The sequence below is a fragment of the Canis lupus genome, chromosome 8 (assembly GCF_048164855.1).
Source record: "Canis lupus baileyi chromosome 8, mCanLup2.hap1, whole genome shotgun sequence".
Lineage (NCBI taxonomy): Eukaryota > Metazoa > Chordata > Mammalia > Carnivora > Canidae > Canis > Canis lupus.
Genome location: NC_132845.1, coordinates 67894989 through 67907165, shown reverse-complemented (window position 1 = coordinate 67907165; position 12177 = coordinate 67894989). Strand labels below are relative to the sequence as shown.

The following is a 12177-nucleotide window of genomic DNA, read 5'->3' as shown; positions in this document are numbered from 1 at the left end:
ACATTTGCTTGGAGAAAATCCTTGAGACTTATGGCTAGGTGAAGATTTTTCAAACTTGATGCTTAAGTCACAATCCATAAAAGGAAAAAAAAGGATAAAGTAGCCTTATCAAAATAATTTAAGAAGTGTTTGCTCTGCTGAAGACTCTGAGTCAATGAAAAGACAAGTTACACACCATGCCTATTAAAGAATAGGAAGAAGGAGAGTTCCAGGGGTGGAACAGCTCTGTAACATCCTTGGAGTGGTGGATTCAAAAGTCTACATGTAAGATAAATGTTCAGAGAGCAGCACACACACACACACACACACACACACACACATACACAAATGAGTACATATAAAACTGTTGACAACTGAGTAAGCTCTGTGGCTGGAACCAATGTCAATTTTGACTTGGACCTTGTACTATAGTTATGCAGGATCTTACCTTAGAGGAAACAGCTTGAAGGTTACATGGGACATCCTGTGACAACTTCTTGTGAATCTATTCTTATTTCAAAATAAAAGTTTTATGAATAACTATGTAAATTTAAAATAAACCCATGCCTACCCGCCGGTTTGTGAAGACAGAATAACATTCTTTCACTAGTACTGTTTTGATCATGTCCGGATCTGTGATAGCCAGCACAGGCTGTCGCCCATCATAAAACCTGTGTTGGGAAAACAGATGTGATTATACGTAACATGTTAGTTTTTGCAGCTGCAGCCATGCCTAGCAGTCCAGACTTTTATCCTCATGGTACCTAATCCATTCTCTGAGATTAGGGTTAGAAATAACATTAGAACATTTATTGAGTATACATGCGTACGTGGATAGTTCCTGGACCATTCTCCACGGTTTTTTCTAAGTTTAAAATATCTCAAATATTTTAGAATTATGTCAAGCATTTCAAATAATTTATCAAATATTATTAAAGAGGAAGTTAGGTTGGTAAATAACTGAAGGCAAGTAAATCATCTAGGAACAGAAAAAAAAAAAAAAAGGAGAATCCACCTACCCAGTCACTAAAAATTGTAATGTTGAAGATATATCAAACACATGAAAGGCATGTGATAGAATATTAGATGAAGATTGTGCACACACTAATCACACATATGGAAGATGTGTCTACAAATGAAAAGACTGAGAATGCTCAAAAAGCGATGGCAATATTATAAATTATATCCTTGCCCTATTTTCTTTTTTTTTTTTTTTTTTTTACAATTAGTAAAATGAAATTTATTTTAAAAATGTTTTCAGGAAGCTGCAGAATGGCTAATGACGGTTTCTTGATAAGCCTGTAGTGTTAATTCTATATATGCTCCTTTCTGTGCTTCTGTTTTTGCAAAGACCTTAATTAAATGTAATCCCTCAGCAGCCTGCTCCTTGGCCTCCTGAGCAGACTGGCCATCTGGATGGAGGATGTGATATAGCTGGACCAAGCTGGTGGCATCATCGACTAGATCTCTCTGAATCTGGTCAATCAGTAAACCATCAATCTTTTTCTTATTTACAAAATACCAAGCCATTCCACCAAAGTGTCTTGTTGAACGTAAAAGGTCATACTTCCCATGTTTATCTATGTCTTCGTAGGTCTGATGATGAATTTTGATATATTCAGCAGAATCTGGCTCAAACTGGGCAACACAGAGATTGATGACATCAACATGTCGGTCCTGGCTGTACATGTTCCTAAGATTTTCTTCCTTGAAAATTACTGGTGTTAAAACTCTACGGCCTTCTTTTGGAAAATAAATTTGTATCATCCTGTCCCGTTCTTCCCAAGAAGCTTTGCGTAGTGTGCCACTTGGTTCTCTGACAACAATAAAACGCTCCCGGTGTGGTATGCTATATGATATATCAGTAAATACGTATTTGGCTGTTTCTGTTCCTTCCAATATCTTATCTTCAGCTACCACATCATTTATTGGCACTCGTTCTTCCAGAACTGGTGGCATTTTTAATCGTACTTTAGCTGCCTCAATTGCTTTTCTTGTAGCCTCCTCCAACTGTGCCTGGGTCATTAGCTTATAGGTTGGTGGCTTCAGTTCTTGTATAGCTGGCTTAAAAACCTTCTGCAAATTCAAGCCTGTCATCTTGATGAGTAGATTTTGGACTTCCTCATCCATAAATGTAGGTTTCTTGATCTCTGGACTACCAGATTCCGCCTCGGAAGCAAGCCGACGGCATGGCGGCCCCACCCCGCAGGGCCCGGGGCGGCGGCTGGAGCAGGGCGCCGAGCTGGGGCCGAATTCGGGCCCGGAAACAGCCCCGCTCCGAGTTCCCAGAACCTGTCAGGAGGCTCCACAGCGCCACAGACGTTCTGAGGGCCGCCATGACTATCCGGAGGTGGGGGGGGGAGCCTTGCCCTATTTTCTAAAATATGCTTCCTAGTTACATTTGAAAGGAAATATTATTTTAAATCTTAAGAGAGGTCCTTGAGAGCATTAAATCAGAAAAATTTGATACAAAAATAGAATTTAAAAACACAGAAAAACATATATAACTCATTTTAGATATATTTCTTTTTTATTGCTTATATTTTTTCATATATGTGGGTTCCAAGTGGAAGTTCCTTGGGCTTCATGTAGGTGACAACCCATAGCATTAGGGCAAGCCAACTTTTGGATATGTCTCACACAAAGCTGACTGTATGTGATCTGTCCAAATCCTGTCTGACTTCCTGTCTGTCAGTATGATCTACCTGTTAATAGGAATCTGTCACCAGCATGAGGTTATTATAAGCTTAGTTACACCATAAATAAAATTTCTTTTGTTTCCACTATAAATCATTTGCATTTATTGAAACATAGTGAAAGATTTTCCACAAGTCTCCTGTTATTTCTTTGACATCACAGAGGAATCTCAAATGGTTTTGTGATCACATCTAAAATGGATGAGATCGCTACACTAAATGCTACTATCTCAAATGGCATTCTAAAATTCAGAAGGTTTCAGGGGTGAAGACAACATTTAGTGTTGATGCAGTGATAGAAATTACTGAGGGGGCACTTATGTCAGCTCTTCCAGCAGCCTGATCATAAGTCTTGGGTGATTCCCCTTGTCTCATCATGTTCGTTCAAAACATGTGGATGGACAAGGAACAGTGCTTTTGTGTTACTCTTTATATTCATCCCTAATATTGTTTCCACTACCAGTTAAATTCAGATTCTTGGGACCCAGCCCACATCCTTCAGATTTGGCATTCCTGGGGATGGAAACGAATCTGCATTTCTTTATACATTTTTTATCTTTATTTTTACATTTTTTAATCTTTATTTTTACATTTTTTAATCTTTAATTTAAATTCAATTTGCCAACATATAGTATAACACCCAGTACTCATCCCAACAAGTGCTCTCCTCATTGCCTATCACCATCCCCCCTCCACCTCCTCTTCCTCAACCCTTTACTTGTTTCCCAGAGTTAGGAGTCTCTCATGGTTTGTCTCCCTCTCTAATTTTTCCCACTCAGTTTCCCTCCTTTCCCTTATAATCCTTTCACTATTTCTTATATTCCATGTATGAGAAAAACTTTATGCTGATTGTCCTTCTCCGATTGGCTTATTTCACTCAGCACAATACCCTCCAGTTCCATCCACTGGAAGCATCCATTGAAGCAAATGGTGGGTATTTGTCTCTGAAACATTGGGACACCTGCACCCTGATGTTCATAGCAGCAATGTCAAAAATAGCCAAACTGTGGAAAGAGTCACGATGTACTTTGACAGATGTATGGATAAAGAAGATGTGGTACATATATGCAATGGAATATGACTCAACAATCCTTTTTTACTCTTGTAAAAAAAACAAGAGCATTTTTAACAAGCTCTCCTAGGAGGTCTTATCCACAGCCAAGATGAGAACCAAGTACTAAGGACAGAACTGGGGCTACAGATGTAAGACTGGATCCATCCAGAGCTGATAAGTACTGAATATAGGAAGGGGCAGTGGAGCTGAACCAGGGTGATTCAGAGATCTATCTTCTTTCAGCTCCATCATGTTGCTATGGGCCATGCCACTCAGAGACATTCGATTTCTAAGGATGTGATCAGAGAAGATAAAGAGGTGCAGAGTGATACAACACTGGCTGTGATCATCACATCACCACACTATACTCCCTAGGTCTGGTTCATACTTAGACCCGCACACCTGGTAACACATGGGATTTCAGGAAGGGAGACTCAGAAGCTTTACCACAGCAGGCTTCATTCCTAGTGGCTCTCAACAAACTATCTACACCACGGGGGCCTCATCACAACAAGCCTATCCAATAGAAAGTTCCAGAATACTCACCCCCACATTCTTCCATACTTACTAAAACATTTCATGTCAAAAACATAAAAACCCTGCAAGAAGAAACAAAACATATTACTCACCTAAATGTTTAAGCCCTATGTGTAACAGGGACCAATATGACTTAGATTGCATGAAATAAGGCTTACTACCTCCCACTGGCAGAGGGAAGCTCTGATTTATAGGCATCTTACAGGAAAGGAAAGAAAACAGAAGAGATCCTGGAAGAGAGAATTTCAAGTCCCTTTTGAATTCTCTATGAGTATTGTAGATACTGGACATCTTACCCTGTCTCTGAGGACTGTGTAACCCCTGTCTGTCTGATGTGTTTGGCTTGTGTGTGTCTTTTCTCTAAATCTCAGAACCCTCTGAAATACTACCTCGGAGCCACATGGGAAAATGGGAGCTGAGGAAAGTGAGCATGGCCTCCACACGCTGAACACCCAGTTACCACTCTGTTCATTGATCAATATGAGCCCTATGAGATGTCAGTGGATTTAGGGTATTAAGACACCAGTGGCCTCTTTTAATCTAGCAGTTGTACAAATTCTAACACTATTGTTGACTGAACAAATGAGAGATGAATGAATGAATGACAAGGTGGAATCCCGTTCCGGTCCACCATCTCAACATGGAAAGAGGGGATAATGCCACCACTCAACAAAGGGCAAAACAAACTAAAACACTTGATATGACTTCTCACTTCTATCACTTAAAACAAAACAAGACACTTCCTGTCCCTAAGTTTCAACTGTGATTTTGATGTTTTAACCATGAAAACAGGGTCCCATAAATGTGGCTTTTGGGATATAGGTACTAAGGAATTGATCTAGGGCAAGTGGAAAAGAAATTATTGCTTTTTTGGAAAGAAAAAGCCCAGGAAGTTCTGAGACAGTAATTGGGCAACGGAGGGTCTCAGCAGGGAGAACTGAGATCTGGGAAACAAGCCTCACATCTGTGGGAAAAGAACTCCACACCAGAAAGCAGCCTGCAGATGAGACTCTGCCTGCTGGCCTTCTGGACCTGAGCTCCTAACCTTCTATGCAGGGCCTGAACCTTGGACGAGGCACCAAAGCTGGATTAGCCACAACAGCTCTATGAACATCAGTCTGTGTGTCTTCTAGTACACTCCATTCAGTATATTAACTTCTTAATAAATTTGTCAAAGCATTTCTTTTCTAGTGATTTTGTATAAGTGGTTCTACCTTTGTATGAAAAACAACATATATACACACAACTCATTCAAAGGTTAAATTCTTTGGGTCAAGGTCAAGACAAGTACCATCTGCCCTTACCAAATCTCCCTCCCTCCTCAACTCACCCAGAAGTTACCTACAATGAAGGTAGAGAAGTAAAGCAGAGATCTCTGGTTCAACCTCTCAAATCCCAAGAGATGTCACCATTAGCAAAAGGAGAGTTAGGGCTTGGAAATAACTGCAGAGGCTTGGCAATTCTTGTGAAAATTCAACGATGTGCAAATTCCCCAAAGGTGAATCTTGGGCTTCCCAATAATCCGAAGTTCCAGAGCTATCCAGGAAAACAAAAGGCTACCCAGAGCTTGTACGGTGAACATAAAGGTCTCACTCTGGCCTACAGCTTAGTGGACCACTAGCATGGACCCCCTTGATGCTTTTCTTCTCATACAGTATGATTATGCTCTCCTAGGAATCTGCACCTGCCAGAAACAAAAAGCCTCTTCACAATGCTAACAAGCTCGAATGTCAAGTTCCGTGTTGAATTAGCCAGAGAACTGGGCTGCCCACTGTGGCAAAACCTGAGGCTCAGAACAACAAACAATAATGCCCTGGGGTAGAACTAGCCATGTACTGTGTGCAGCCACTGACACCATTTATGGGAAGTCTGAAACCTAAGCACTTCCTCATGAGGAGGAGCATTTTTATTATGAAACTAAGCTGTGATCTGCAACCACAAGAAGAAAAAGAGAGAGATCAAACACTTACATCACGGTAGCCCAGAGCAGTTCCCACAAAAGGCAGAGGTGTTGGCCCAGGAATTCCCAGCTTCCTAAAAATCCCATGTGTGTAGGTCCCATACCTACAAAGTGAAAAGAAAGCCAGGTCACAGGGATGGTGGAATAGATGCTGGAGCTAGCCAGTCATTGACAGAGAACTGGGACAGGCAAGGGAGGGAGGTAACACGCAGGCAAGAAATAATGATAGCAATTTCAATGACAGTAATACACTTATTCATCATCTCCTTTGCCACCTTCACTATAAGACTCACGGAACAGGATAATTAGCTAAGAGCAGCTGAAAGCTTCATAGTCACAATCCTAAAGTGAAGATTTGATAAGTGTTTCAACACTTGAGTGTGGAAAAGCTTCCTAAAAGGTTTATGCCAACTTCTTCCAGGAATTTCACTCATGCTTATTTAATAAATGATTCTTCCATAACTTTCTCTAGAGTGGAAGAGAAAAAAATTCTTTCTGCTCCAAAGATGATATTTTGCTTAATTATATTCACTCAGTGATAGAATGTTCATAAGAGCCTACTGTGAAAATGTTGATACAGCTTGCTCAAAGACTTCTGTGATTTTCCTTCCTTGTAGGACCTATCACTGTGTGAGATCTGGTCCTTCTTAATTATCTCTTCACTGAGACACTTTGAGCAATGACACTCTTGTCATTTCTATACAATGAAAACTGTGTCCAAGGCTCCACTGACCTCATAGAAAAGTGAGATACTTTTAGCTCTACCCAAGTCTCTGTTGTCAGGCACTCTGGTTCTCTTGAGCTACAGAGAAGGGGGACTGACAAATATGTGCCCTAAATGATTCCATATAAAAGAATCGGTAAGGAAACAATCCACTTCCAAACCATTCTTCCCATCGTGGCATCAGGTCCTTCAATCTGTGATACTCACCTGCTCAGCACACTCCCAGGTACACTCATTTTCTTTTCAAGATGGTTACTCACATAGCAGTTAGTTTACTGAATCTGTGTGTCAACTATCTCAGAAACCCATTATGGATGGTGCTTCCTATGGCAGGTTTGCCTACAATCATCTTTCATGTGATTAGGTGTTGCTGAGAAATGACAGCATGGAAGAAGAAGAGAGGCTGAGGGAAGACATTGCCAGAAACCATTTTACCCATTAACCTGCTAGGCCTACAAGACTAACCCCATAAGGCAAATTAAGAAAGTATGGTGGGAAAGGATGAGGAGTAGAAATGGTTCAACAAGCCTATATGTGATTTCAGCTACAAGAGGGTTTTCCAAAGTCCTGATACCTCCAGGGGACAGCAGAATACATGCTATACAACAAAAATTAATAATGACAAATGTTATTTTTTTAAAGATTTTATTTATTCATTTTTTATAATAAATTTATTTTTATTGGTGTTCAATTTGCCAACATATAGAATAACACCCAGTACTCAACCCGTCAAGTGCCCCCCTCAGTGCCCGTCACCCATTCACCCCCACCCCCCGCCCTCCTCCCCTTCCACCACCCCTAGTTCCTTTCCCAGAGTTAGGAGTCTTTATGTTCTGTCTCCCTTTCTGATATTTCCCACACATTTCTTCTCCCTTCCTTTCTATTCCCTTTCACTATTTTTTTAATAATAAATTTATTTTTTATTGGTGTTCAATTTACCAACATACAGAATAACACCCATGGTCATCCCGTCAAGTGCCCCCCTCAGTGCCCGTCACCCATTCACCCCCACCCCCCGCCCTCCTCCCCTTCCACCACCCCTAGTTCCTTTCCCAGAGTTAGGAGTCTTTATGTTCTGTCTCCCTTTCTGATATTTCCCACACATTTCTTCTCCCTTCCCTTATATTCCCTTTCACTATTATTTATATTCCCCAAATGAATGAGAACATACACTGTTTGTCCTTCTCCGATTGACTTACTTCACTCAGCATAATACCCTCCAGTTCCATCCTCGTTGAAACAAATGGTGGGTATTTGTCATTTCTAATGGCTGAGGAATATTCCATTGTATACATAAACCACATCTTCTTTACCCATTCATCTTTCAATGGACACCGAGGCCCCTTCCACAGTTTGGCTATTGTGGACATTGCTGCTAGAAACATCAGGGTGCAGGAGTCCCAGCGTTTCATTGCATCTGAATCTTTGGGATAAATCCCCAACAGTGCAATTGCTGGGTCATAGGGCAGGTCTATTTTTAACTCTTTGAGGAACCTTCACACAGTTTTCCAGAGTGGCTGCACCAGTTCACATTCCCACCAACAGTGTATGAGGGTTCCCTTTTCTCCGCATCCTCTCCAACATTTGTGGTTTCCTGCCTTGTTAATGTTCCCCATTCTCACTGGTGTGAGGTGGTATCTCATTGTGGTTTTGATTTGTATTTCCCTGATGGCCAGTGATGCGGAGCATTTTCTCATGTGCGTGTTGGCCATGTCTATGTCTTCTTCTGTGAGATTTCTCTTCATGTCTTTTGCCCATTTCATGATTGGATTGTTTGTTTCTTTGGTGTTGAGTTTAAGGAGTTCTTTATAGATCTTGGAAACTAGCCCTTCATCTGATACATCTTTTGCAAATATCTTCTCCCATTCTGTAGGTTGTCTTTTAGTTTTGTTGACTGTATCCTTTGCTGTGCAAAAGCTTCTTATCTTGATGAAGTCCCAATAGTGCATTTTTGCTTTTGTTTCTTTTGCCTTCGTGGATGTATCTTGCAAGAAGTTACTGTGGCTGAGTTCAAAAAGGGTGTTGCCTGTGTTCTCCTCTAGGATTTTGAAGGAATCTTGTCTCACATTTAGATCTTTCATCCATTTTGAGTTTATCTTTGTGTATGGTGAAAGAGAGTGGTCTAGTTTCATTCCCTTTCACTATTAATAAAATGTTATTTTTAATTGGAATGAAGACCTTCTCTCTTTTCTGGAGGTTAGCCTTTAAGGCAGTAGAAATTCCAGATATTCTGTACAAATCCAGCAACTCTTATATAATCAAATAAAACTCCAAAACTGCATTTAGGGATCAGCAGAGGCACCTCAGCTGGGCCCAGCTGGGTGTTTGGATCCTTCCTCCAGAACAGTTGGACACAGGAGCACCAACTGCCAGGAGACGGGGTAGCCTCAGTCTCACCTCCATTCCTTCCTTGCCATCACCACCACAACAAATCGGTTCCTGTTTTGTTTCCTACATGAGCTCCCAATTGAGGCAAAACTAGTGAGTGATGTGTTCCAAGGAAAGATCTTGTCTAGTGTCTAGACCCACATGGCACCATATGTCATGGAGGATAGGCCAGGAAAATTTTTCTGATTCTTTCCAGCTTCCCTCTTCTCGGTAGATTAATATTGCTTTTGGTACAAATGAAAGGGTTAAAATAAAGCCATTCATTTTTATTGCCTTTACGTTGCATTGAATGCAGAGGGCACTGTCTACAGCTACTGAATCTTGGCTACACCAGTGTCTTCTAAGTCTACAGTGTTGTTTACCTGGTGATGACAGTATCCAGTGACAGCCCCACTGCCAGACAGACCACACACACTGTGACTTGACTTACATGGTAACCCTGACAACTGGCTGCAAGCAGATGAGATGCTAACCCTGTGGTCCATTGATGACCACATCAACGATCCTGTGGGACCAGGATCAAAAAGAATCTCTGGGAGATCTGCTCTGAGGAAAGAATATTCTCCCGCTCCATCCCCAGTCCTACCTGGATGCCTCTCACATCAGTACTGGCTCAGTCTCGCTACCCCCCTGTGCTGAGAGGTTAAAATAACCTCCCGGTCACATGTATTTAAAAATATATATGACCTATATCGCAGAACTATGTGTGTGTACACTAATTTCATATCCTCAACATCACTCTAGAAGATGTAGGTTATTTACACTCCTTTGTAGTAAAGGCTGAACCAATAGCCCTCTTGTATCTTTCAGAAAGAACATGCTGGAAAGCGTCTTATGTCAGAAAAAATCTATAATTAAATAGAATGAGATTAAACCACATGAACTGGGCAGCACGGGTGGCTTAGCGGTTTAGCACCACCTTCGGCCCAGAGCCTGATCCTGGAGACCCAGGATCAAGTCCCACATCGGGCCCCCTGCATGGAGCCTGCTTCTCCCCCTGCCTGTGTCTCAGCCTCTGTGTGTGTGTGTGTGTGTGTGTGTGTCTCTCTCTCTGTCTCTCATGAATAAATAGATAGAATCTTTTAAAAAAATAAACCACATGAATTAATCTTAAACGTCATCACACAAAAAATGTGTTGCCATAGCACCAGGGAATCCTAACCTTTCTCTCAGGAAATGAAAATGAGGTTTTCATGTTCTATGTTCTTGTCCTCATGATTTCCTATTGTTAAAGAAAGTGAAATTGAAACAGAGGTGAAACGTGACATGGACGGTCCGTCCCTACCCACACTGTGAAACTCAGTCTTTCCCAAACTGCTCCATGATGCTGGTAATCCCACCACTGAAAGGAATTCATATGCTAGATGTTTGGATTCCTCCTCCAGTATTGTAATATAAAGGCAAAAACATATTTAAAATCCAAATTGGCTTTCAGGGCTCTTTCTTGTGGCTACTGGCAGATTTCATATTGGGGGTAAAGAAATCTCTATACTGATGTTAACCCTCCCAGAGACTAGAAGGAAAAGTTGAAATGAATAACATTTTAAGAAATCTGCCAAGTCTCCTCAGCTGTAAAGATGCTCATTTAGGGGTAAGGAGTACTGTATATTATGGGGGGTAGGGGTGGGGAATGGTAAGTAGAAGGGCAGAAAAGAGGGAAGAGACCTTTGGGAAGAAGAAGATGAGACATCCTCAGCCCTCCTCCCCCAAAGACTGGTTGCACCAGGTGCCTTGTGTATATGATGCCTGGTGGTGGAGTGAGGGGAGCAGGAGCCACATGAGTGACACAAGCCCAATTCTTCTATAATGTCTCTTATAACAGACAGAAAGGAGAAGGTGAAGATAGTAAGACAAAGACCTAAGTCACTCCCTCTACCTCCAGAATCGTCACAGCTTGGAAAAGGGATGAGGACCCCAGAGCACAGGGACCTGTTGATTTTACCGTGCCTCAGCCAAATTCTACTTAATTAAACCAGGTCCCAATATATAGGCAATCAGAAGATCATCCCTAGGAGGAAATATCACTCTACCTTCTAGTTACAGAAGTTGGAGTCCAGTGTGGGGAGCACTTTTTCAGCAGATTTGGTAAGGCCAATAATAACCTCTTACGTGTTCCTAGTATGTATGAAGCATTCAACACAAGCTACATCCCCTTTGTTAACACTTTTGATCTTCAAAACAGAAAAGGAAAACAGGGTAGAGGCTAGTTAGCAACCCAAATCAAGGATACAGAGGCAATGAGCCTGGAAAGTTACTCACAGATAGAGGAGCACCAGGCTGATAGCCAGAAGAAGCCAGGTTTCTGTGGAAAAGCTTGGGATCAAGTCCATGACCACTCGTCCTCTGTGAATTCTCTGTACTTTCACTCAGCGGTGTGTGCTAGTCTTTGCTGGCCTTTTGTGCAGAGCTTCATTCCCACTTGTGGGGATTCAGTGAGACTGGAATATATATATACAGAAAGGGGGCAGGGCTGGAGCTACAGCCACCAGAAGGGTGACATGTGCTCCACCAGCAGGCAACCCCCCAGCCATGAGCATTGGCAAAGTAAGGTAAACAATTCCATTTTGATCTCCCATGAGTTCATACTCTGTGGAAATCAATAAACAACTCAGTGTCATCAGTAATCTCAAAGGTTACAGAAACTCATTAAAATCACTGTCCTTAACCCTCTAACCTGTCCTTGTCACCATGGTTCCCTGCACCCCTAAATATTTGAAATCCTTCAAACAAGCTAGGTCTACACATCTTTACCCATGTACTTTCCTCTGCCTACAAATGCTCCTGTGCCCCCTACAAGGATCCTACTCATCCTCCCACCCGGTTCCAATGGAATCCCCTC

At 41.7% G+C, this 12177-nt stretch overlaps 1 protein-coding gene and 1 pseudogene across 1 annotated transcript in view; both read right to left on the bottom strand.

Annotated features, from left to right (window-relative positions):
* Positions 1–11842, bottom strand: part of LOC140638920 (cytochrome P450 3A12) — a 36592-nt gene extending 24750 nt beyond the window's left edge. Inside the window, exons 1-4 of the mRNA XM_072837026.1 lie at positions 11598–11842; positions 6237–6330; positions 4276–4328; positions 551–650 (exon numbers count right to left, since the gene is read on the bottom strand). Coding sequence (XP_072693127.1) covers positions 551–650; positions 4276–4328; positions 6237–6330; positions 11598–11668 — 318 coding nt within the window. The 5' untranslated portion in view covers positions 11669–11842. The remainder of the gene's footprint in view (positions 1–550; positions 651–4275; positions 4329–6236; positions 6331–11597) is intronic.
* LOC140638919 (small ribosomal subunit protein mS22 pseudogene) lies at positions 1176–2334 on the bottom strand (annotated as a pseudogene).
* Positions 11843–12177: the final 335 nt, after the last annotated feature.